This window comes from Pseudopodoces humilis, chromosome 10 (assembly GCF_049639895.1).
Source record: "Pseudopodoces humilis isolate 2021_Gansu_Grassland_sample_001 chromosome 10, ASM4963989v1, whole genome shotgun sequence".
In the NCBI taxonomy this organism is placed as follows: Eukaryota; Metazoa; Chordata; class Aves; order Passeriformes; family Paridae; genus Pseudopodoces; species Pseudopodoces humilis.
In genome coordinates this window covers 30,824,441-30,850,644 of record NC_142209.1, presented here as the reverse complement: position 1 = coordinate 30,850,644, position 26,204 = coordinate 30,824,441, and the positions used below count along the sequence as shown (strand labels likewise).

Below are 26,204 nucleotides of genomic sequence, written 5' to 3'. Positions count from 1 at the left end.
ATTGCCCAGAGCCATGGGGATGGGAGAGCAGTGGGGAAAAGGTGATGGTGAGCTCAGGTTGGACAGGAGAAGCTCCAGGGAGAGCTCAGAGCCCCTTGCAGGGCCTGGAGGGGCTCCAGGAGAGCTGGAGAGGGACTGGGGACAAGGGATGGAGGGACAGGACACAGGGAATGGTTCCCAGTGCCAGAGGGCAGGGCTGGATGGGATGTTGGGCAGGAATTGTTCCCTGGCAGGGTGGGCAGGCCCTGGGATGGAATTCCCAGAGCAGCTGGGGCTGCCCCTGGATCCCTGGCAGTGCCCAAGGCCAGGCTGGAGGCGGTGGAAGGTGTCCGTGTCACGGCTGCTGCCCGGGCCGGTGCCGCTCCCGTTCCCGACCCCGATCCCATCTCCGCTCCCATTGCCATTGCCGTGGCGGCCCGGGCGGGGCGCGGCGAGGGAGGGGCGGCGGTCACGTGTGGCCGCCCGGTTAAAGCGGCCGCGGGCGGCGGGAGCGGCACAATCACGGCTGGGGCGGCGAGCGGGGCCCGCCCGCTGCCCGCGGCCCCCGCTCCCGGCGCTGCGCCCCGGCCCGCACAGCCCCGCCAGCATGGCCGGGGCCATCATCGAGAACATGAGCACCCGCAAGCTCTGCATCGTCGGGGGCATCCTGCTCGTGTTCCAAGTCATCGCCTTCCTGGTGGGAGGGCTCATCGGTGAGTGCCGGGGGCCGCTGCCTTCCTCCTCCTCCTCCTCCTCCTCCTGCCCGCTTGTTTAGCGCTGGTTACAGTATCGCTGACTCGCTCCCATGATCTCATTATCCGCTTTTGTAGCCGAGCGATCCCGGCTCCGGGCCCTTTGTGCCCGTCCCGCGGCTGCTGCGGGGGGAACCGGCCAAGGAAAAGTTTTTGTGTTGCTTTCTCCTTTTTTTATTTTTTTATTTTTTTTGGCCTGGTTTCAGCCTGGATTTAAAGAAAGAGGGAAGTGGGAAAGCTTCAGTATGGCGACGGAACGCGCAGGGAGCCTCGCGTTTCAAAGTTGGCTTAGAAAAAAATAATAATTTATTTTTTTAAAAGGATTTTTTCCTCCCTTCTTGGCGCTGCACCTCCCCGTGCCTCGGCCTCCGAATCGGCCGCGGGAGGAAACCTCCCCCCTTACCAGAATGAGAACAAAAAAATATTAATGAAAAATCTAGGAGGGGGGAAAAAAGGAAAGAAAAAGGGGAATGACTGGTGGGAGGGGGGTGCCGGCTCTGGGGTTTTTTTAGGACTCGCGATTTGTCCGGGCTCGTTTCTGCGGGGGATTCCCCCCCGATCCCATTCCAGGAGGGGTCCCCTCTCCTCCCTCCCACCTCCCCAGCTCTGTCAGGACAGGTCCCCTCCCTTCCACCTCTCCATCCTCTTTCAGGAGGAGCCCCCTCCCCTGCACCTCCCACTCCAGGAGGGACCCCCCCATTCCCGACCCTCTTCCAGGAGCAGCTCAAACCCGCGTGGGCTCGGCCTGGGCTTGTTCCTGCCCGTGGAAAACCCTCGTGGCTGCCCAGGGAGGGATTTAATCCCTGTCCCAGGGCCCCCCGGCTCCGCACGCCAATCTCCGCACCGGGTACTTTAAAGCCCAGATTCTGTTTATTTACCCCCGAGCATTCCCAAAGGCAGGGAGATGGGAACTGGGTTCCCTGGGGGATGGAAGGAGGGAGATGGAGGAGAGTGAGTTTGGGGCAGTCCTAGGATTTTTTAAATCTTTTTCTTTTTTTTTAATTTTTTTTTTTTTTTTTACTAGAAAGCAGCTGAGTTCTGCGCTGGCTCCTTGGAATGATGGGCGCACGGATGTGGCTGCTTTGGCCATTTCCAGGGTGGGAATGTTGCCTTTCTGTCCGGGAAGGACTGTCCAGCCCTGCGGGGCAGCCCCCACTCCCTGGGGCAGGGCCATCCTTTCCTCCCGGCCACGATCCCTGCGGAGCTCGGGGGCGTTTCAGGAAGAATCGGGGTCAAATTCCCTCTGAAACTTTGTTGTTTGTTGGGAGAATAAAGTTGGGCTGTTCTCTCTCTCTGAGAGAGATTGAGGGAATAGCCCCAGCCACTCCTCGGGAAGCTCTGTGCTCCTGGTGCCCATCAGGGCTCTGCCTTCATGGCCTTGAATTATCAGCCTCTAATAACCAGAAAATTCCACTAAACAGTTTTGGAAAACTTTAGTTTCCCTTATTCTCTTATTTCTTCAGCTCCATCACAAGGGAGTCACTGGCACATATTGACTAAAACTCTTTTTTCCTGCCCTTGCAGGCCTGAAACCACACAAAGTTTATCTGGATTCATTTTTTTTCCTTCCTTTTTTTTCCTCTTTAAGAGCTGGTTCAAGAGCAGGTTACTGAACCCGCCACTGATTCCTGAGATAAAATGTCTTGGCCTGTGCTGTGCAGAGAAGCCAGACTTCATCTTAAAAGGCTTTTTCCAGCAGTTTCTTGCTGCTAAACTAAAATAGTTGCTTGTTCCAAAGGCTGGTGTGGCTCAGAAAGCCCTGTTTGTGCTGGCATCTGGGGACAGATGTGACAAACAGATGTTTATGGTTGGCTTTACAGGGAAAACACAAATGTTTCTGCTCAGTTCTGAAGGGATTCAGAGATTAAAGAATTTAAATAATGTTAGTTCAGCTTTCCAGCTGGTTTATGACCTGCTTTATTGGCTGCTGCTGCTGGGCATCCACCTTGGGCCCTCCCATCCCGGATGGGTCTCCCAGGTGGGGCTGGAAAGCTGCACGGACAGGTTGGATGGGCTGGGGCCAGCAGGGACAGGGATTTGGGGCTGAGTTCAATGCCCTGCACAGGCTCAGTCACTCCAGTCCTGCTGGAGTAAATGCATCTTCTATCTGTGGCCAAGTCCCAGGGGGAGCTGCCCCAAAAGTTCTTTAATTCCTGGAAATCCCCACTTGGATCTTCCCTCAGATCAAACTGCTCTAATCAGTCATCCAAACTGTTTTTTCCTCTGCAGCATTTACCCCTTCTGATGCATTTAAGGAGTTTTGAGGCTCCTCCCTGAGCCAGCAGCTCCCAGCCAGGCCTCCTGGGAGTGGAAATCCAGGGATATTTGGTGCTTGTGAAACATTAAGTTCCATGTGTAACCTAGGTGTGGTCCCCAACATCTGGCAGGGTAACACACGGCCTGGGAGGCTGAGCAGCTCTCCCCAGGAACCTGCCTTGCTTTGGGCTCCCTGTATCCCTGGAAACTGCTCCAGGGGCTTGGGACTGACCCCTTCAGTGATCCCCAAGCATGTGGCGTTTCCTCCAAGGAGACTCCTCGTGCTGAGCCGTGCCTCGGTGGCCGGCGTTCCGAAGGGATCAGAGCCGTGCTGGGAGAGCTCCCGGGGGTGACACCAGGTGGGGAGGGAGCAGAGGTGGCACTGACACAGTGGCCCTGCTCTGGTTTGATCCAGTGCACCCAACAGACACCAAAATCCGGTTATTTTGGTGTGCCCAGGTCTAGACAACCCAAAATACGTACACGAGTGGGACAGGGCTGCAAAGCCGAGCCAGCCTTTCCCCTCGCAGGCACTTAGGTCATGTTTCAAAACAATGACTAAGTGCTCTATTTTAACAGATCCCTCGTGCCAGTCCAAAACACCCAGATGCAGCACGTTGGTACCTGATAAACCACCACAAGGCTGGTTTTCCTCACACCGAGGGCTTTCTGCCACTGCTGCTTCCCAGCTCGCTTTTGGGCAGTCAGTGTGCGATGCCGGAGTTTTAATGTGACTTCCACATTTCTCTTTTATTTAGCAGCAGGAACCTTATCAGCTCTCAGGTGGGATTTGCTCAGAGCTGTCTGTTGGCAAAGCATGAGATGCACATGGACAGGAGAAATTCCTGTGGCAGGAGGAAGCTCCAGTGGCAACAACTCCCTGACAGGAGCGTGCAGCCAGGTGGGGGACAGGCTCTGCTCCCAGGGAACAAGGGACAGGATGAGGGGAAACGGCCTCAAGTTCTGCCAGGGGAGTTTTAGGTTGGATATTTGGGAAAATTTCTTTGTGGATAAGGTTGTCCAGCCCTGCTGCAGGCTCTCCAGGGCAGTGGTGGAGTCCCCGTGCCTGGAGGGAGCTTTGAAAGCTCAGAAGGGAGCAAACGCCCCAAAAGCGAATTTTATTGGTTTGTTTCTTTGCTGTGCTGTGGTGATGAAGTGCTGGCTCCAGGAAGTGGGGCTGTCACTACTTGAAACCCCACAGAATCCCTGGTGTCTGCTCCCTTTGTGGAAAACATCTTGTTTAAAGGTCACGCTTCTGGGCTGTGTGTGATGTGTTCACGCGGGATGCAGCAGTGGGAGATAGAACATGATCCACAAAATTAATCCTAATGCAGCCTTGTCTCCACTATCCCGCTGTAAATGATGGCATGTGTGGATTACAGGAGAATGGGATCACCAGGAATGGTTTCTGTTATCGTTTGTGAGGGATGAGGCTGATGATGATTTACAGCCACGCCAGCATTCCCGGGAGCCCCTGCCTGCTCTGCCTTCCCTGGATCCAGCGTGGTTGTCCTGGGATGCCACCAGACTGGAGCTGGGACAGCCCTGGACAAGGCACGAGGACAAACCTTGGACCTCCAGTCCTGGGGCAGCGTTGGGTCCCTCAGGACAAGACAGACTCTGAGGGGCTGGAGCATGTTCAGGACAGGGGAAGGGGCTGGAGAATCCCTGAGGGAGCTGGGAAGGGGCTGGAGAATCCCTGAGGGAGCTGGGAAAGCTCAGCCTGGAGCAAAGGAGGCTCAGGGGGAATTTCTGGCTCTGCACAAGTCCCTGGCAGGAGGGGACAGCCGGGGGGATTTGGGATCTGCTCCCAGGAACAGGGACAGGAGGAGAGGGAACGGCCTCAGGCTGGGCCAGGGCAGGCTCAGGGTGGATATTGGGAAAATTCCTTCCTGGAAAGGGCTGCCCACCCTGGCAGAGATGGAGTTCCCATCCCTGGCAGAATTTCAAGCCCTGTGGAAGTGGGACATGGGGCAGGGCTGGCCTTGGCAGTGCTGGGAAATGTTCAGTTCACTGGCCTAAAATGGCTTTTCCAACCTAAACAATTCCATGATTCCCACAGCTGGACCAGCTGCAGCATCCACCTGGCTGTGTCTGTAGCTGGGAATTTTGACTGGGATGTTCCAGTGGAGGTCAGCACAAGTGCTCCAGGCCAAAGCTGACTGGGACACAGCAGTGTGTGCAGAATCTGACTGGATTTATGTGGGTTTGATGCTTCTTGGTTGTTTTGAAAGCAAAACTTTTGATTACAAAATTATCTTTGTGGGAAGCTGATGGGTGTCCCTTTTTAGTTGCCTTTTCATCCTGGAATTTTTATATATATAAAATATTTTAAAAAGGAATAAAAACCAACCAGATCTCTCTGCAGCAACATCCCAGCTTTGGAAACTTTTTGAAAGGGAATTTTTAATGACTTATTTTATGTGAGTTACTTTAAAGGTCCCTTTCCAACTTGAACTTCTTCTGCCTTATCCCAAATCACAGATCCTTGGTTCAGACAAGTGCAGAAAAACTCTGAGCTGCAGGCAAACCCAGAGCAGGGAAAAGCTGGAAGTGCCCACCCGTACATTTGACAAATTTAACTGATTGGAAAAGTGGAGGGATTTATTTAGCACATGAGTCCTCTGGGTTGAGAGGATGGATTTAAGGAGGTGCAGGTTCACTGCTCCCTTCCCTGGCTTAGGCTGGAAAAACAGAATTGTTGTGACTGGAGGAGCTCAAACTTCCTTGTGTGTCTGGCCCGAGAGATAATGAGTCATGTGTGGCCATGGCTGAGCAGCTCTCCACAATCCCAGCTCATTATCTAAATGTCTGATTTGGCTCCTGAGCCCCGAGTTTCCAGGATTTCATTTCCTTTCCTGGGATTTCATTACCTTCCTCGGGCTGAGCCCATCCTTTGACAGGGAAAGCGCTCGGATTTCCAAGGTAAGGATAGGAAAGAGTGTTTCAGGCTGGGGACAAAGAACATTTTTGTGTGCCTGACTTCCTTTCATCCAGGGCCTCTCCAGGAGCTGCTCCGTGGCCATGAATGCCAATGGATCCTCTGTATAGACACATTCCTGCAGTGCTGCAGCCTTGGCAGAGGCACTGGGAGCCCAGGAGAAAGCAGACACCAAAGGTCACTTCTGTTTAGCTTAGGTCTGCTCAATTCTTCTTTTGAAGAGCTGTAACTGTAGCTGAATGGGCAAAAGTGCCAGAAATGGAGAGTTCCCAGGCAGGAATGTCAGTGTTGGGGCCTGAGGAGCTGAGGAATCATCAGAGGTGCTGGGATTTTATCTTTTCACTGCTGCATCACTTCCAAACTCAAACCTGGGAGAGCTCTGGTGATGAGTTCAGTCCTTCTGCTGGATCTGGATGTGACCTGAGCACTTCCCAAGCAGCGCTCCCGCTGCCTCCCAGCCCTTTGGGAGGGAAAGCTCCTACACAGGAAGCCTTTTCCTTGGCAAATAACATTTATGGCCTTTGAAGTCGGGCTAGAACTCCCTGATAGCCTGGGAAAGCCTTTGAAGGGCTCAAGGTGTCCGGTGGGGAAGGGCCTGGGCCGGCCCATTCACATGGAGATGAAATTCCTCACATATCTGAGCACAGTTTCCAAGGTGTCTTATCTTGGGGAGTGTCAGGCTCAGGAGAAAAGCTGCTGGATACCAACAGCTCTTCCTGGCTCCTTCGGATCTGTTTGCAGGGATTTCATACCTTGGCTGAGCATTGCAGGAAATGCATCTCATCTCACTGGAAAACTGATGGGGAAGAAGATCAGGCTCTCTGTGGCAATTACCAAATCAGTCTTACCTCTTTTTTTTATTTTTATTTTCTTCTTTTAAATAAAATATTTTTGAATATCCATTTCTGCATTTAGGGAGTTCTGCTCATGCTCACCTCATTTGTATTCGTTGCTGCTGTTGAATATGGATGTGAATTATGGAGATCATTCATTCAGTTCTTCCAGCAAGTTGTGCCTCATAAGATTTCCCTGCTTTGTGACTTGCCTGGGGCTGAGGGAGTAATTCCTTATCTCTGTTCCCCAGGAGCCCTTTGGCTGCTTCTCAGGGAGCTGGGAATTCCCTGCAGTTGTGCTGCTCTGAGGAGGCTTTGCTGCAAAAGGAGAACAAACCTTGAGGAAAAACACAACACCTGGGCCATGAGAGTGCCCAGCAATCTGTGACTGGATTGTAGAGCCACAGAATCCCAGGATGGTTTGGGTTGGATGGACCTTAAATCCCATTTTAGTCCCCCCCTGCCACGGCAGGGGCACCTTCCACTATCCCAGGCTGCTCCAGGGATCCTGGGGCAGCCACAAACAGTTTTCTGTTCTGATCCAGCAAACTTGGGTTTGATGGTTTGGACAGGTTCATTCTTAGGGTCTAAAAAAGGTAGAGAAAACCTGTAGTACTGAAAAAAAAGTCTTGGAAACAGCAGAAATCTGGGTGTTGCTGCAACAGGATATCTGGGAACTCCCACTGTAAATCAGGGTGGAATTGGTGCCCTGGGGCTTTAAAGGATTTTGGTCTGGATAAGGCTTGAAGTCAAATATAAAGAAGAAAAACCTTTCCCAAAGGGAGTGGGCTTCCAGTAGGCAGTGGGGTTATTCAAATATACAATTATTCTGCATATAAAAGCTGCTGCAAAGCTTTGTGAAATAAGAACTATCAAAGAAATAGCAATTAAAAGTCTCTGTGTCACTCAAAATTTATTAAACAGCGAGGTCAGGAAAGAGGGAGGCAGAAAAATTCACGCTGCAATAAATACATCTTTATAATCCTGAGTGTATATATGGTGTTATCCAGGTTCTGGCTGTTCCAGTTGGAAAAGCTGGGTCTGTCCATGATAAATTAGCTTGTTTATTCCTACCCTGCAGTCGCTTAGGGTAATGAAGCAGAAGCCCTTTGTGTGTGCTCGCTGGGAAGTGCTGGCTGGCTCCGAAGGGGGTAATTGAGTAGAAAAGCAGAATGCTCCCGGTGCCGGGAGAAGTTAAATCCCCCCGAGGTCAGGGGGATTCAGGCTTTAATCAATGTGGACACAATGCAATTGAGAGTTTCCAAAGGGCTTGTTTATGGTGCTGGAGCAAGGGTCGGTGGTTAATGGGAGTGCTGGAGGTGCTGGGATGAGAAGGTGCAGGATGTGATTCCCAAGGTGAGGGTGAGAGGGGATGGAAATCCCGTAGGAAGGAGGTGTTTGAGGCTTTTCATCACGGGAGCTTTGTGAAGATCTGCTTAATTTATTGAAATTAAAATAGTGAGGGATGGTGGCTCTTACCCAAACCTAGGTGTACGTAATATCCCCCCAAAAATGCTGAAAAATTGAGCTCACTTGTCTCAGTAATCTTTCTTACTTAAAGATTTAAGTCTAAAACCAGAGAAGAGGTGTGGTTTGTTTTTTTCTTTGAGGACCAGCTCCTGAGGGAAGCCCCATTTCCCTCTGTCCTGGTGGGATCAGGCCCTGAGCACCTGCCCTGAGCTCCTGGCTGGGCAGAAATGATGAAATTGTGTGCAGGAGTTGTTTCAGTCAGTGAGGCACAGCTGAGGTGGCCCTGGCAGTCCATGGGAAGCCCTCCCTGGGCAGTGGTGGCCACAGTGGTGAAGGTGTCCAGCTTTCCAGGCATTTGCTGGCTAAATCCATCCCAGGGAGCAGCAGGATCTGCTCTGCCCCGGTACTTTGGGATATGTTTGAGGTTTCTGCAGTGAGCTGGGCACCTTTGGAGACCCAGCTGGAGGAGATGCAGAGGCAGAAATTTAGATGTGATCTCGGGCAGGAATTGTTCCCTGGCAGGGTGGGCAGGCCCTGGGATGGAATTCCCAGAGCAGCTGGGGCTGTCCCTGGATCCCTGGCAGTGCCCAAGGCCAGGCTGGGTGGGTTTGGAGCAGCCTGGGACAGTGGGAGGTGTCCCTGCCGTGGCTGGGGTGGGAATGAGACAGACTTGAAGGTCTCTTTCAGTCTGTGATCCTGTGGCAGTGCTGGCAGCCCCAGCACCTCCTGCCCGTGGCTGTTGGCACTGCTGCTGTCCAGCCCCCTGGCACCAGGGGTCTCTGTCCCATGGCTGCTGCCAGTCCCTGGGGCCAGGACCCCTCCTGGAGGCTCCTGGCTGAGCTGGCTCCCAGAGCTGCGCTCCACTGGCTCCTGCCAAACCTTCCTGGGGAAGCTCTGCTCCCCCCTTACCCCGAGTGGTCCCTGCATTCCTGCAGTTCTCACGGCAGCGAGCAGCCTGGAGCATAAGGCTGATCCACTGCTGTTCAATAATTTACAATAATTCACAATAATTTACAATAATTCACAGGCTGACAGAGATCCTGGGATCTGGGGAGCTGCTGCATTCTGGGGCTGGGGGCTGGGGGCAGCCCCTGGCACCGCAGCACAGCCCAAATCCCTCGCTGCGAGCTTTGTTTTGCATAGCACTTTGTAATGCTGTTGGCTGGCTTGGCTGCAGCTCCACAAAGCAGGTTTTTTGGGTTTTTTTTCCACTTGGTTCAACGCTCACTTGGATTTAATGGGCCAGGAGCCAAATCAGTAATGGAAGCCAAGTGCCGGCGTTTGTTTGGTGCGCGATTCCCGACGAGGAATATGTATAGTAATTGTCTCATGCTCCTCAAAGCTGTAACTTTGGCAGAGGGGAGGCTGCAGGGAGCGTGCCAAGTGTTTAAAATCATAATCAGGCAGTGATGAAAACATGTATTTATGGCTATAATGAGTTGCATCAAAGCAAGAAACATTCGGCTTCTCTGTAGAGGGAACGCTGTCTCTTAATTCAGAAATGCCTTCGAAATCACCCAGAATGTGTCAGAGTTAAAGAGCTCAGAGAGCTCGGCTGAAATGCCTGGCTTATTTCACAGCAATATTCCTGATATTCCCTTCCAGCTGCAGTTTTAGCTGTGGTTACTGGGCTCTGCATCGAGGCACGGTGGAGGAATCAACATTTATTGCAGTGTTTTATGCACTGTGGGCACGTCACGAGTGCTCTGTAACCCTGGGCTCGCAGCTTCGTTTGTGTGTGAATGCTGTGTTTTATTCCACTTTGCTGTTTCTTGATGCAGTGTCTATGGTGGATTTTGGGAAAGGTTCTTCCCCCAGAGGCTGCTGGCACTGCCCAGATCCCCAGGGAATGGGCACGGCCCTGAGGCTGCCCGAGCAGCTCCAGGAGGGTTTGGACAGCGCTGCCAGGGATGCCCAGGGTTGGAATGTTGGGGTGTCTGGGCAGGGCCAGGGGTTGGATCAATGATCCTTGTGAGTCCCTTCCAATTCAGGATATGTCCTGATTCCAACATCAAGAACTTGTTTAGTTTTGGGGTTGCTTTAATGTCTGAGTGTGGTGTGATTCCTGAGTGCAGCGAGGGTTTGGGATGCTGCAGTGCATCCCAGAGAGCTGGGATGAATCTGGGGGTACTCCTGGAATCCTTTCAGTGGGAAAAGCCCTCTAAGGCCAGCGAGTCCAGCCATTAACTCAGCGCTGCCCACCTGCTCGTGCCAGTCCCCTGGAGCCCACCCTCACCCCTGTGCCTTTGGAGCTGGAAGAAACTCAGTGCCGTGAAAAAAATGGAAAAAATGCGGTTTATAAACATTTGGCTTTAGAGCAACTTCCTCCCGCCTGGTGTTGAGTCACCTCTCCCTGCCCGTGGGAAGCCGTGTGGATGTCACCCTGTGCCGAGGTGGCACACTGGGCAAGGTGCTCCACAGGGTTCCTGGCTGCCATCCCAAACAGCTCCAGAGCTGCTGGATGATCCTGCTGTGCCCAAATTACAACAGAGCCGGGGCTGAATCATCAGCGCAGGGCTGGGGGCAGCGGGAGGGTGAAGCTCCCTCTGGGGTCGTGTTCCTCCTTGGGATATTGGGAGTTTGTAGGGTGGTGTTATTGCTGCTGGAGTTTTTTTGTGGGGGCTGGGATCTGTCCTGGATGATCAGAATGAGGATGGTGACAACATGAAAATTTCTGCAGAGTGTCATTTGCCATGCCACTCACTGCCCTGGAGGAAAATCTTCCTGCCCAAAGAGATGTGTGGCCTTGCATGGTGCAAATAAATCCCCATGGTAAATCCTGCCTTGCCCTGCAGGACCACGAGGTTTGGGATTAGTTTATCATTCCAGGTTTCTCTGGGCACATGCTTTCTGTGTGGATTTGCTTGAGTGAGCACAGGAAAAGATTTCAGTAAATGGGGATGATTTTGTGTGACCGAGGTATCTGAGACTGAGCCAGGAGATCCCAGCTCTTCAATTAATCCTAATTTGATCCCACTACAAAATCAGTAATACATCTGTGGATGTAGTAAACTTAATTACTTGACTGTGAGATCAAAGAGCTGTGAAGGAGCAGCACTGGGTGCATTTGTTTTAGATTGCCTTCAAAGAGTGGAGCGGGGAGCTGCGAGTTTTGGTGGGGAAACCGCTGGATCAGATGTCTGCAGATGCTCCAAGCGCGGTTCTCTTGCGTTCCCAGCTCCCAGCCCCACGACAGCCGTTCCCTACACGTCAGTGAAGTGCATTGATGTGAGGAAGAACCACCACAAAACCAAGTGGCTGATGCCCTGGGGACCCAACCACTGCAAGAAGCTGAAGGACTTTGACGAGGCCGTGAGCCAGCAGATCGAGGCCAACGACATCGTGTTCGCCGTTCACATCCCGCTGCCCAGCAAGGAGATGAGCCCCTGGTTCCAGTTCATGCTCTTCATCATGCAGCTGGACATCGCCTTCAAGATGGACAACGACCTCAGTAAGTGACTGGCACCGGGAGGTGCTTCCCCTAAAGGGATTTTCACCTTGTGCCCTGAGTTGTGAGGTGGTGCTGGAGCACTTCCTGAATCTGGGAATTGGTGATCCTGGACTGGTTTGGGTTGGGAGGGACCTCAGAGCCCACCCAGAGCCACCCCTGCCATGGCAGGGACACCTCCCACTGCTCCAGCCTGGCCTTGGACACTTCCAGGGATCCAGGGGAAACCACAGCTTCTCTGGGCACCCTGTCCACCCTGCCAGGGAACAATTCCTGCCCAATATCTAACTTTAATTTCCCCTCTTTCAGTTTGAAGGTAATATATAAATACTAAATAAATATATAACACCCTCGCCCCCACACACAAAACACACAACTGCCCCCACCAACTCAAAAATAATCCTGCAATAAAACCTGCAAAATGATGTTGAGAGCAGCAAGGGTAGAACTGCTCTGGCCCTCCCTGGAGGGAAGTTGTCCATGTGTTTGCATGTTTTAAAGTGTTTGGGGGAAATCCCTCTCTAAGCTCCAATGAATGAACAATTTGCTTTCCAGACTGGTTGAGCTGGGGTGTGTGGAGCTCCTGTCCTGGCTCCAGCCTGGCTCCACGCTCAGGGATCCGTGGGGTGGGATCAATTCAGGGAGTTAGTCGGGGTTAGGAGCTTTTTCAGCCAGCTTTGTGTCCTTGACCCCCTTCCTGCTCAGCGTGAGACTGTTCCTCCAGCCATTTATCCCAGAATCCCAGACTGGTTTGGGTTGGGAAGGATCTCAGAGCTCCATGGGCAGGGACACCTTCCACTATCCCAGGTTGCTCCAAGCCCTGTCCAACCCTGGGCACTTGCAGGGATGATTAAATGCATTATCATTAAGATAAGTTGGAAATGAGATTGTAGAAAGCTTTCACCTGTCTTCTTATCCCTGTAATTATCTCTAAAATACAGAGAGAGCAGCTTTGTGCCTCCTTCCACTTGGATAGGTGATTGCATTAGGGAAACAGCTCTTTATTCCAAGGATTTTCAAGTTGAAGCACCGTGCTGGAGTGAGGAGCAGGCTGCTGGAATGCTAACCCAGCTTCTGGCAGCGTTTCTGCTGCACGAGCGGAGCCTTTGCTTCTGCTCTGTGCCCTTCAGGGACTGAGTTCTGCAAAGGTACGAGGGGTTTTTTGAGATCTCAAAGCAGAAAAGCTCATCTTGGGCTACCCCCTGGCTAATAAAAAGGAGGTTGGGGGGTTTTCCAACACTGTGCCAAGCTGAAGGTAGGTTAAGTTAACTAGAATCTCAGGAACCTGAAACACATTTCTTGCCTGCTAGATTGTGTCCTAACAGCTCTTGAAGAAATAAACAGAAGACTTGTTAACCTGATTTAATTACATCTGTGTCTGTCCCCTGCTGTTAAATGAAAGGGCCTCATTGACCAGGTGATTGGGATCAGCTCCTCTAAAGGCACAGTGACAAGGATGTGAAATAACCTCAGTTCTTCTTTTAAAGCAACAATTCAAGTTTCTTCTCTCTGGAGCCCTCCAGGCCTCCTGCAGCAGCCGGTGCCAAACCAGGGCCACTCCTGGAAGGTGCCACAGCGGCTGGAGCCTCTGGTCACTGTCCTGAAAACTGTCTTGGAGCTGCCTCAGATGATCCAGGAAGGCAGCCCTGCTGGGAACTGCACAGGATCTCTCCTCCTGAAGAAGCTGCTGCCTGGAGCACATGCTGCTCTCCCCTGGAGCTGCACTCCAGGCTCTGAAGGTGCTGTGCAGGGTCCTGGGCTCTGCCAGTTCCCCTTGGCCTTCACCAGGGATGTTGCTGAGCCACATCAAACTGTCTCCTGCTTTTTTCCTCAAAGGCCCCTGCCAACACACAGAGAAAACCTGCATTTGGTTTTTCCAGGGTGCTGGGTGCCAAAACCCTCCTGGGGCAGGGGCAGCTGGGCTGTGTCTGTTGGGAAACGTCAGTGACTCATGGCTGGCTCCTCATCCACTGAGAGCTGGAGTCAGCCCTGTGTCAGCTCTCCTCATCCAGAATCTGTGTCAGCTCTCCCCATCTATGGCCTGGGTCAGCTCTTCTCATCCAGAATCTGTGTCAGCTCTCCCCATCTATGGCCTGGGTCAGCTCTCCCCATCCATGGCCTGGTCAGCTCTTCTCATCCAGCCAGAAGGGTTTTGCTGGGGCAGAGGGGAAGGGCAGCCCTGGTAAGGTGCCCTGAGAGCCGTGGCAGGGGCTGAGCCTCCTGGAATACCCTGTGGGATCTCACCTTTCAGAGGAGCAACCAGCCCTAATCACCTTCATCTTGGGAACCACCTCGGGACTTCCAGTGGTTTTGAAATACAGATTTTTCGGAATGCAGATGTTTAGAAGCTGAGCTACTTCCCTGCATTTATCCTTCCCAGAAAGCTGGGAGAGACTCAGACTGTTCCTCTGAGGAAGAGTCTATTTCTGTGCTGTCCCTTTCCTTTCTTGATGCATTGTGCACTCAATTATTAAAACCCCTTCCCAGAACTGGGAAAGGAGGGGGCCAGAGGAAGGAGATGGAGTTGCTTTGCAGCTGGAAAGCAACACAGTGAGAGGGCAGAGTGCTGCAGCCTCCTTTTCTAATTCATCCAGCCTTGGGCTTTTTGGTAGGTTTTGTAATTTTAGGGAGCTGGTGAAGCATGGAATTGTAATGGAAATAATTCCAGCATTTCTGCTTGCCTGCCATAGGCTTCTCCCCAGCCAGCTGTGTTAGTGTGCAGCTGGCACAGAGCCCCCTCCTAAAACAACTCCACTATTTTTAGGCCATTGTAATATGAGCAAAGATATCCCAGGCAAGCATTGTCCTGTAAAGTGATTCATGGAAAAGCTCCTGGGCAGTGAAATACCAGTGGGAAAAATGACACTGGTGGTGCTTGGAGCATGAGCAGGGAGTCCCTCAGGGGGAGTCACAGAGCTCAGGGCTGGGAAACCTCCAGGAGTGTGTCTTGTCCTCATCTGGGCTGGAAGGACCTCAAAGCCCATCCAGTGTCACCCCTGACATGGCAGGGACACCTTCCACTGCCTTTGGGCACTGCCAGGGATCCAGGGGCAGCCACAGCTGCTCTGGGCACCCTGTGCCAAGGAAGGATTTATCCCTGAGCTCCAATCTGATCCTGCTCCCTCTCTGTTATAAGCTGTGCAGGAAAAGGGCACCCTCCCCTCCCCAGGAAATTCTCTATTCACCATCTGATGAATGTGAATAAGGCACAAATCTTCTTTAGATCTGGTTCTCTGTCACTGTCCTCATTGCTTTCCCAGGGACAAAGGGAGTTGCTGATGGAAGGCTGGCATAGGATTATCATGGAATCATTTAGGTTGGAAAAGACCTTTAAGATGGAGTCCAACCACTAAGCCAGCTCTGCCATCAGTCTGCTGTGCTGAGATATATGGATATATGGATATGTCTGTATTTTATGTTGACAGCCCTGAAGGGTCTTTGCACAAAACTCATTTCCAAGGGGAGGTGTCGCCCCAGCGGAGAGACTGATAGAATTCCAGAGGGAGCCTCTAATCCATTGGCCTGGAAAGGCACGCAGCAGTTCATCTTCTGCCTTCTGCTTTTCATACTCGATGGCAGCAGCAACATTTGGACTGCAAAGATGAAATACTGAAAGCTGTTTTTCTTGGATTTAATCCCAAGCATTCCAGTTGGTTTTATGGCTTCTGAAATGGAGTTCATGGTTCTTTTTAGCCGGGCCAAGTTCAACCTTATGTTCCCATTTATCTGTTTTGCTGGTCTCCTAAACAGCGGATCTGAGATGGCAAATTCGTGTTTCATGGAAACCCAACTCCTGGCAGCTCTGGAAAGGGACTGGATGTGGATCTGGATGGTGCAGATCACGTGCACCAAAAAATGCTCAGAAAAATCCTGAGGTGTCCACATCAGATGCTCAACCCGGCCACCTCCGAAGGGCGTAAAAATAGAACCGCAAACCACAGATCCCATCCCCGCCCCTTCCCATCCGGTGGGATGAGTGTGCCACCACCTATTCCCAGCAAAAATACAGCTGAAGATGGGTTCTGGAGCCATCTCCCCACAGTTCTCCACCGTGGATGGGTCTGGAGCCATCTCCCCACACTTCTCCACAGTGGATGGAACTGGAGCCATCTCCCCACACTTCATAGTGGATGGATCTGGAGCCATCTCCCCACAGTTCTCCACCGTGGATGGTTCTGGAGCCATCTCCCCACACTTCTCCACAGTGGATGGATTTGGAGTTTTCCAGCAGCTGTGGCTGTCAGAGTTTGGTGCCCTACAACAGGAGGCTGGGCTGTAACATGCACATGCTCGTTTTGGAGCATGTTCCTCGTTCAGTGCCTTCCCTGGGATCTGTGCCTGGTAATCAGGAGGATTTTCCAGCTGCTGGAGCTGGTAGAGACTTGCCTGGGGTTTTTAACCGCGTTGTGTTGCTCCTTGGCAGCTTCAGCTGCAGCTCCAGTGCATGAACTCGCTGGGTTACAGCTCCTCAGTGAGCCTGATCCAGCCTGATCCAGCCTGATTCCCCCCAGCAGCGAGGACCCCCTGGCAGTGCCAAGCAAGGAGAACCTTTCCCAGCAGCTACCCCAGGCTGTCACTGCACACAGAGCCAGGAGGGGACGAGCTGCTGGTCCCACATGGGTGTGTGACCTTGCCAGGCCACGAGCTCCGCGTGTGTCACGAGCTGGAGCATCTGCAGAGGCAGGAACAAGTCAGGGCAGGTGTGGAGGAGCAGGGGAATGCTCTAAAATGTTCTCTAGGTGTGGAAAGGAGAGCTCCAAAAACCTTCTGTTGGACAACTGAAGCTAAACAAGACGTGCAGAAAACATCAATGCTGTTGTGTGTGGTTGGTTCTGAGGTTTTTCCCAGCACAGCTCAACTTCAGTTTGTTAATTGTCTTCGTAAAGGAACTTTGTGTTGTGTTTTTTAATTGCTCTGGGAACCTCCTGAGCCTCCTGTCTCTTTGCTGTTGCAGAGGAGAACGCAGAGATCACCCTGGATTTGTCGCTGGCCTATCGTGACGACATGTTTGATGACTGGGAGGAAATAGCACATGCCATAGAGATCAGGAAGCTGAAGTGCACCTTTGGCTCTCCAAAAGTAAGGAATTTGAATGACCCTGGTGGTGGGGATGAGCGGGAGTTGTCCTCTTCAGATCACAGAACCATAGGATCGCCCTTTCCATGAAAAAATATTCCCCAATATCCAATATATACAACCTGAGACCGTTTTCTCTTTTATCTGGGAGAAAAGGCCAATCCCCAGCTGGTTCCCACCTCCTGTCAGAGAGGGTTTATCTTGGAAGGTCCCATTAAAGCTTGAAATGTGAACCTGTTTGAGGTCAAACCTTACTTACTCATTGATCCTAAACAATCAAAAACAGGAGAAGCATCCCTCAGCCACTGTCCCCACGGGCTGGAATTTGCAAGCAGGCTCTGGGTGCTCCCAGTGCTCCCAGTTGGAGAGCTCTGTGCTGTGCTGGTCCCAGGGGCTGAGGTTCTGCTCCCTGTCCTTTCTGCAGACGGTGGAGTCCGAGGGCCGTCACTACGACTGTGACTTCCTGCCCTTCATGGAGATCGGCAGCGTGGCACACAAGTACTACCTCATCAACATCCGCCTGCCCGTCAACGACAGGAAGGGCATCAACGTGGGCATCGGCGAGATCAAGGACATCCGCCTCGTGGTGAGTGTCCTGTTCCTCCCCTGCCACCCAGATCTGTGCCTGGGCTGCTGCAGCTCCTCTGCTGGAGCTCCTCTGCCTCCAGGGGACTGTCCTCCTCCTCCCTGCTCTTCTGAGGAGCTCTTCCCAAGCCTCCGAGCTCCCTGTGTCCTCACCTTGGTCTGCCTGGGGTGCAGAGTCCTTATGGGCAGGAGCTAAGGAGGAACAGGAGGGTTCAGAGGGGGTCTGGTGTGTGCTGGAGTTGGCTGTGGCCATGTCTGGGAAAGCTGTCAGTGATCCTTGCTCTGCCCACCCTCGAGGCTTGGTGAGCAGGGATGCTTTTCCCAGCTGGAGACTCTCCCAGCACGGCTGTGGTGGCTGCAGACAGCGGTGGGAGGACACTGGAGAAACACATTGATGAGCCCATGCTCTTCCCACCGGGGGGACTTGGCTCCATGAGCATCTCCTTGTCTGGGAGTCATTCCACCAGCTTTTTTCCATGCTGTGTCAGAATTCCCTCTCTCCCTCGCCAGGGAAGCCGTGTCTGCTGGCATTTGTTCTCAGACCATCTGGAACCTGCCCAGGTGGCCTGGGGGCTCAGTGGGCACCCGTTCTCCGTCCATCATTGGCCAAACCATGGTTGGGATGCACTTCCACGTGTGTGCCTCTCCTGACACTCCATGAGGAGAAGCACAGGGTGATGGTGTTAAACCCTGTACCCTGGTTTTCCTCAGGGCATCCATCAAAACGGAGGCTTCACCAAGGTGTGGTTTGCCATGAAGACCTTCCTGACGCCCAGCATTCTGATCATCATGGTGTGGTACTGGAGGAGGATCACGCTGATGACACGCGCTCCCGTCCTGCTGGAGAAGTGAGTGGGGGGCCATGGTGGTCATTGCTCCCGGAGCCCATGGTTGGGAGATAGGAATTGTCTCTTCTCCATCCCCTCCCTCCACCCAGGCACTCTGGGAGCTGGAGACCTCCACAGCTTCTCTTTCCTTTCTTGTTAAACCCCTGGAGAAAAAGGAGCTGCCCTGAGGAGTTCAGTCCTAGGGGGTTTGGCGGCAGGAGGTGACACTTCCCAAACAGCGCTGGATTTCCTTCTGTTGCTCTCCATGCCCAGCTTTGGCTTTGGGGGCTCTGTCCTTCCCTTGCACACCGGACAGAGATGGTGTTTGTGCCTCTCCAGGGTCATCTTTGCTCTGGGAATTTCCATGACGTTCATTAACATCCCTGTGGAGTGGTTTTCCATCGGATTTGACTGGACTTGGATGCTGCTCTTCGGAGACATTCGGCAGGGCATCTTCTATGCCATGCTGCTCTCGTTTTGGATTATCTTCTGCGGGGAGCACATGATGGTGGGTACTGCACCCATGGGAAGGTGGTTTCCAGCCCCACTTCCAGGAAATCCTGGCAGCTCCCTTGCTGGTGGTTGGAAATGATGCTGGGGGGACTTGCAGCAGCTGAGGGGATTTCAGGCTAACTTGCTTTTCCTTTTTCTCCTCCCCACCCGGCGATCAGGACCAGAACGAGCGGAATCGGCTCTCGGGGTACTGGAAACAGGTTGGACCCATTGCCGTGGGCTCCTTCTGCCTCTTCATCTTCGACATGTGCGAGAGGTGGGTGCAGCTGCGCTCCCAGGCTCGGCCATCCCACAGCAGAGGTTCCTGCAGCAGGGACCCCATGGCTGGGTGCACAGCCCCATCTCCCAGAGCCAGGAGAGGCTCCTGAGGGAGCTCTGAAGTGTGCTGTCCGTGGAAACAATTCCCACCTCACCTTCTCCTCACCCACATGGGAAAGCAGCACAGCCAGCTTTTCCCCTGCAGAACCCTGGGAAAAGGTTCTTCCCCCAGAGGGTGCTGGCACTGAGCAGATCCCCAGGGAATGGGCACGGCCCTGAGGCTGCTGGAGCTCCAGCAGCGCTGGGACAACGCTCTCAGCCGCAGGGTGGGGTTGTTGGGGTGTCTGTGCAGGGCAGGAGTTGGATCAATGATCCTTGGGGGTCCTTCCAACTCAGGATATTCCCTGATTCTATGATTCCCAGGCTGCAGAGCAGACAAGGGGCCCTCTGAGCCCTCTGACAGTTGGTGTTGTCTCTCCTCTCTGCAGGGGAGTGCAGCTCAAGAACCCCTTCTACAGCATCTGGACCACCGAGGTGGGCACGGAGCTGGCTGTATCCTTCCCCTGCTTTGTGGGAGAGGGAGGTGCTCCCTCCTGCCAGGTCCCTGGGAGGGAGGTGTGGGCAAACTCCTGCTTTTAGGGGGCAGGGGGTGCCTCAGGCACTGCAGGAGATCACTGAGGAACTGAATATGGGAATCACCTGGATCATGTTTTCTAGGATTTCTTGTTGGTTTGTACCATTTTTCCTTAACTTCCTCTGCACAGATGGCCTTTATTATAGTAGCAGGGATCTGCCTGTGCCTCTATTTTCTCTTCCTGTGTTTCATGGTCTTCCAAGTGTTCAGAAACATCAGTGGGAAGCAGTCGAGCCTCCCTGCCATGAGCAAGGCTCGCCGCCTTCACTACGAGGTAAGGGTCCTCCTTGGGGCACAGATTATTTGTTTCTAAAACACATTTTGGACCTCAAAGTCTGTTCTGAGACCCCCCCCTTTAGCTATTTCCTCATACTTCCATTTCTCCTCTAATATTAATTTATGTGTTTAATGGGAGGTCTTGCTAAGACCATCTGGTTTTTCATGGTATAAATTTGGATTTTTGGGGTTATCATTTCCTTACGAAGTTGCTGAGGGTCAAAGCACAACACATTCCCCCCGTCATCCCCATTTTTAGTCCATAATTTTGTATATTTTTCTGTCCTACCTGATTTGCCTGCTGCCAAACCCAAGGGGCTCACTCTCAGTGCTTGACCTGCTTCTACAGGGGTGAAAATATTTATCCCCAAAGTTGTTCTATTAAATTATGGTCCCTTCTTTAAACGAGTCCTAATCACCCCTCAGAAATGCACATAAAAAATTAGAAAATTTGACTTGAAAGAATTTGAAGCAGATAGTGAGTGGTTTTTCCCTCTAGCAGGAGGCAGAGGGGTTCAGCTTGTGGTGCAGAGCTGCTGCTGCCACACTCCACATCCAAACACGTGGGAACAGGTGTGGAAGAGTTAAATTAATAGTCCTTTGTTGTCGTGGTGTGGCAGGGTAATTACGCAGACACTGACATTTCCACCTAAATTCCAGAACCAGGTTAAAAAAACCCACGCGCTCGCCCAAAACCAAAAGAATTTGTAAGTAAAAATGTAAAAGCAGTGAAAGCAGGGGCAGTGGGATTGCCAGCCAAGGAGTTCATCTGGGAATCTCCATCCTGTGACAGCCAGCCAGGTTTTCCAGACGCTGGAATCGCTGCAGCTCCCTCCCAGCCGGGCTGGGGGTGAGGATGAGTGCGGTGAGACCCGAGCCCACGCTGAGACACCAGCACTGTTTGTTTTACCATCCCCCCCTGCAGCCCGGCTCACACCGACGTGCCACCTCTTCCACTTAATTAAGAGCTGCTCAATCAGTCACTGGGCAAATGTCATGGAAAGGCAGCGCTGTCCAGACGTGCCCACCCCGCGCAGAGCTTCCGGCAGGAGCGCAGACGTGTGGGGAGCGGAGGATATGGGCTGTGCTCAGCACGGCACAGGAGTGGGTGGAGGTTGTTTTGCTTTGGGGTTTCGTGGGTTGGACCCTTGTTTTATTTTTTATTTTTTATCCTCGTGTCTTGTCTATCCTAAAACCAAAAATGGGTTTTGTGGATTTTGTTAATGTGACCAGTGACATTTCTCTCTAAACAGGGGCTGATTTTTAGGTTCAAGTTCCTGATGCTCATCACCCTGGCCTGTGCAGCCATGACCGTCATCTTCTTCATCGTGAGCCAGGTGAGGGATGGCTCTGGGCTTCCCCGGAGAGCATCAGCTTCCAGCCACTCCTGACGCCGGCTCATCGCTGGTCAGGCAGGACTGGCCTGTTCTGAGCACCTTTGATAACAAGTTGCTTTTGAAGAAGTTGTTTTCATTTATTTGAAGTTCTGCCATGCAGTTGTTGAGGCTGGAGCCGGCACAGAGGCCCTTGGCTCCCGGGGAGCGTTGGGGCTGCACTGTGGGAAATTGGCTTTAGTCATTTCTGAGAACACAGCGAGGGGAAAATGTTCTGTTCACACTGAAACACCTGGGTGGCTTTGTGTGCCCACAGAGACATGAGAGCATCCACCCTCCCCTGGGCTGACTGCAGCCCTGCTGTGGCCAGCAGCAGCTGTACCTGTTCATCCTGAGCTCTGATGTACAAATGAGCTTTTATCGCTGCTTGAATCATGGAGTCGCACTTTGGCTTGAGCTGGAAGGGACCTCAAAGCCCATCTCATGGACAGGGACAGCTCCCACTGTCCCAGGCTGCTCCAAACCCATCCAGCCTGGCCTTGGGCACTGCCAGGGATCCAGGGACAGCCACAGCTGCTCTGGGAATTCTATCCCAGGGCCTGCCCACCCTGCCAGGGAACAATTCCTGCTCAAGATCCCATCCAGCCCTGCCCTCTGGCACTGGCAGCCATTCCCTGTGTCCTGTCCCTCCATCCCTTGTCCCCAGTCCCTCTCCAGCTCTCCTGGAGCCCCTTCAGGCCCTGCAAGGGGCTCTGAGCTCTCCCTGGAGCTTCTCCTCTCCAGGTGAGCACCCCCAGCTCTCCCAGCCTGGCTCCAGAGGGGCTCCAGCCCCGGAGCAGCTCCATGGCTCTCTTTTTAAACTACTTTAGTTTTCTTCTTGGCCTTTCTGTTGCTCTTTAACAGAAAGCAACATTGCAGATTGAGCAGTCTGTGTATCTTCAAGGAGTATTAATATTGATGATATTTTCATAGATGTTGACAGCCCTCAGCATGTGGCAGGTTGGTGCTGTCAGCCTGGCCCCTGCTCAGCCAGCCATGCTCAGCACATTGATTCCCCCATTATTCAGGCTGGTTTTCCTGCTATACAAGGTCTGTTTTTAGCAGTGGGGTATTTTGGGATGTCAGTGGTGTCCCCAGTTAGGGAGTGCCCTTCGTGTGCCAGTCTGTGCTGTGGCAGGAGTACCACAGAGCAGAGGTTCGGTCACAGCAAACGAGACATCAGAGCTGAAGGAGTCCTGAGGGAATCATTTTCTCAGGAGCATTTTTTCCCTGCAGACTGAGACTGAAGAGGAGAATCCCAGCCTGACTTCTGCCTCACTGAACCTGTTACACTACATTTCCTCCCTCCTGTTGAATTGACTGTTCTCACTGATTTACTCCAAGGCTGTGTTTTTATGGTATTTGCTCTTCCTGATGGCCTGTCCGTGTCTGTTTTCTCTGGACAGGTGACAGAAGGCCACTGGAAGTGGGGGGAAGTCACAATCCAGGTCAACAGTGCCTTCTTCACTGGCATCTACGGGATGTGGAATCTCTACGTGTTCGCCCTCATGTTCCTGTACGCGCCATCCCACAAGAACTACGGTGAAGACCAGTCCAATGGTAAATGTCCCCAAATGACCTGAGGGCTCTCATGGAGACAAAGAGGCACAAAGTAGGGGATGCCTTCTGTGCCTTTTTTTTTTTTGGCCCAGGTGCACACTCAGTGCCTTGAAAAGTTTTGCAAATGATGGTTTGGGTTTCCAGGTGGGTATTTGAATTAATGTCTGGGTTAGACAGGTTTGACTTTTAGGCAAGGCTGGCTGGAGCCTTCAGGATGGTTTTTGTGCCTTTTAGCACTGCCCAGATGGAGCTGCATAGCTCAGATGGAGGGATGAGGAGTGGGGAAAATAGACCCTCCTGTCAGGGAGTTGTGCAGAGCCAGAAGGGCCTCCCTGAGCCTCCTTTTCTCCAGGCTGAGCCCCTTCCCAGCTCCCTCAGCCTCTCCTGGTGCTCCAGACCCTTCCCAGCTCTGTTCCTTTCTCTGAACGTGCTATGGCCCCTCAATGTGTTTCTTGTGCTTCTACTTAAATAACTGTATATAAAATAATTGATAGGAAAGTTGCTGGTCCGTGGCTGAAAAGGCTGGAAGGGATAAACTGGATCCTTTCCTTCCGAATAGTCCCATATTTTATTGTGGGACCGCTCTGATGGAACGCGTTTGTTTCTCAGGTGACCTGGGGGTGAACAGCGGGGAGGAGCTGCAGCTCACCACCACCATCACCCACGTGGATGGGCCCACAGAGGTCTACAAGCTGGCTCGGAAGGAGGCTCAGGAGTGACACGGAGGTGCCTCAGCAGGGACCAGCCTGGGGTGGGGAGCAGAGGACACACGAGTCCCTCTGGCTGGAGAGCTCTCCGGCCGCATCTGCTCCTCCAGCACCCCGTCCCTGGTGCGTTCACAGAGCAGCGACAGCGAGCAGAACATTTGTAACTCTTTACTATGGTGTAGTTATTCCTGGGGGGAGGGCTGTGTATATTGTGTTACACTCGGGCACGTAAAACCCTGCTGGAAGGGCACTGAGGTTGCAAAGTCGCACGTTGGGACGTGGGGCCGGGGCAGAGTTGCCGTGGGGCTGGTTTGATTTTGCTGGGTGTGCTGGTGCATAAAGGTGCTGCAGGCAGCTCAGGCAGGAGCACGTGCTCAGTACTCTGGGTTTGCTCCTGTGTGCAACTTACACAAGGTGTTGGTTGCAGGAGGGAGCCTTGTAGAAACATTTAATTCCACCACTGTAGCTGTACTGACCCTTGTCTGAGTCTTTGGTGGGGCTCTGCAGCCACTGCCGCTGGATGAAGCGCAGCTGGGAGAGGAGTAGGCTGTTAGTAAAGCTTTAGTAGAAGCAGTGACTGCTTTCTCAGCAGGTTTTACAGCTGTTTGCTGAATACAGGGAATGTCCAGCCTGGATGCTGAGCTGAGTTGCAGGAGAACAGAGCGCTCCTGACCCGAGTTCCCAGCTGGCTGATCCCACAGCCAGCTCCTCCCTGTTCTCAGTCCCTTTGGCTTCCCGTGCTCTCATGGCTTCCTTCACCTTCCCCTTTTGTTACAGTGCATCCCTGGGAGCTGGGCAGTCTCGCTGTGTGCACTGCCAGGCTGGAGCAGAGCTGGATTCTTCCAGGGATTATCAGACTTGAAAGGATCCGCTGGTCACGCACTAATGTGGATCTGTGCTTTCCCAGAGCAGACGCAGGCGCTGGGCTCGCTCAGCCCCGTGCAGAGAGGCCTTGGGCAAAGAGAGGGGAGTGGGAACTGATCCGGGGTGGAGGCTTGAGCTGAGCCCTGCTGGGACCAGTTCAGAGAGGTGAATGAAGGGGAAGGGCCTGCACTGCTCTGGGCACAGCTTCCATCACCTGGAGTGTCCAGGGAGCCTCATGAGCTGGCAGGAATAAATGTCTGTGTTAACTGCTGGTACACGTAACTCACCCTCCCAGTTCTGGCCCTGCAAGGTAAGAATCTGCTGCTGCTGTGTGTTGCTGAAGGGTTAGAGAGGAGGCAGAGAGGGGAAACTCATTCCTGTCAGCCCAGGTACCATCACGATTCCCATCCCAGAATTTATTCATTTACCCTCATCTATTTATTAAAGCTCAACACTATGACTAAAGAGAGGGTGGCACCACAAGATCACCTTGCATGGGTTTGATTGCTGGACACCCCAGTTTGTGCACCATCACATGGGGCTCCTCCAGTCAGAATGTGCCACACCTCTGCCAAAGGCCTGCTCCCCCTGTATTAACTGGAGCTCCTATTGGATTTTCTTAAAGCAATTCCATTTGTTGTGTTTGCCCTCCCCGGGATCCCCAGCTTCCCCTGCCCCTGGAGGCAAAGCAGGTCCAAGCAGTGTTCCTACTTGTAGTAGTTACTCCATTACAAAGTTAATTAAATCAACGCACATCCCTGTAACCCTGGAACGTTCCCAGCTGAACACTCGACTTTGCAACTTTACCATCCCTTTTCCCTTGGGTTCTTACGTGATATTTATGTTGTCCCCATAGCTGTGTCCGTGGGTTCTTTTCCAGCTTAGACTATAGCATTGCGTTTTGTAAAGGCTCCCCAGGAATGGGGAGCTGCAGCTTTCAAACCAAATTTTGTGTCAAACACTAACAATTTGTTTACGGGGCGCGTGTACGTGTGCGTGCGTGTGTGGGTTTTTTATTTCTTCCTTCCTCAGCCCTACTCATATGTCTCGGAAATAGTCCCTGGGTCTTATTAAAATATATCTTTTTGTTTTTTGTTTAGGTTGAGTTCAGTTTTTACAGAATGCTTTCAGCAACCTGGAAAACACGTAGTTTTGTTAATTTAAATAAAATATACAATATTGTGGATTTGTTGTTGGAATTTCCTCTCATCTCTAATCTCCTCTGGCAGTGGGAAGCCAGTCCCCCTTGTCCTGCCCTTCCAGACCCTCACCCAAAGTCCCTCTCCAGCTCTCCTAGAGCCCCTTTAATTGTGGGAAGGGGCTCTTAAGGTCTCCCTGGAGCCTTCTCTTCTCCAGGCTGAACAACCCTGCAGGGTTTTCCTTCCTGTCCCTGCTTGCCAGCCCTGGAGTTGTCACAGCTGTGCTGTGACCTTTGTGTGTTGGCCATCACCCCACTGCAGTGTTGATTTGGGCATCACCGTCCATCTGCTGCCCATATTTCAGGGTGCTGCTGCCTGTCTTGCTGTCTATAATCCAGGGAAAATAAATTATTAAAAAAGTGTTGGTCTCTTCTCCCAGGGAACAAGTGACAGGACAACAGGAGACAGCCTCAGGTTATGCCAGGGGAGGTTTGGATTAGAGATTTGGGAAAATTTTTTCATGGAAAGAGTTGTCCAGCCCTAGCAGAGCTGCCCCCAGGGCAGGGGTGGAGTGCCCATCCCTGGAGAGATTTGAAAGATGTGTGGATGTGGCACTTGAGGACATGGGGCAGTGTTGGGGGAATGACTGGACTCAATGGTCTGAGAGGGCTTTTCCAACCTAAATAATGCCATAATTCTTCGACTGGCACTTA

The 26,204-nt window shown here is 52.5% G+C and overlaps 1 protein-coding gene across 1 annotated transcript; it reads left to right on the top strand.

Annotated features, from left to right (window-relative positions):
* The first annotated feature begins 514 nt into the window (after positions 1–514).
* WLS (Wnt ligand secretion mediator) lies at positions 515–25,538 on the top strand. The gene is made up of 12 exons (XM_005521245.3): positions 515–692; positions 11,410–11,682; positions 16,634–16,758; positions 17,180–17,341; positions 18,052–18,188; positions 18,507–18,675; positions 18,839–18,936; positions 19,427–19,490; positions 19,703–19,846; positions 21,102–21,185; positions 22,628–22,781; positions 23,391–25,538. Exons 1-12 carry the CDS (start codon positions 587–589, stop codon positions 23,498–23,500), a joined length of 1,626 nt encoding a protein of 541 aa, XP_005521302.1. The 5' UTR covers positions 515–586; the 3' UTR covers positions 23,501–25,538.
* The last annotated feature ends 666 nt before the right edge of the window (positions 25,539–26,204 follow it).

Bases quoted from the DNA above. Each gene is read 5' to 3' on its own strand.
- WLS (XM_005521245.3), top strand. From the start codon at position 587: ATGGCCGGGGCCATCATCGAGAACATGAGCACCCGCAAGCTCTGCATC. The intron at 693-11,409 runs GTGAGTGCCGGG...TTGCGTTCCCAG, and splicing joins CCTGGTGGGAGGGCTCATCG to CTCCCAGCCCCACGACAGCC. The intron at 19,491-19,702 runs GTATCCTTCCCC...TCCTCTGCACAG, and splicing joins AGGTGGGCACGGAGCTGGCT to ATGGCCTTTATTATAGTAGC.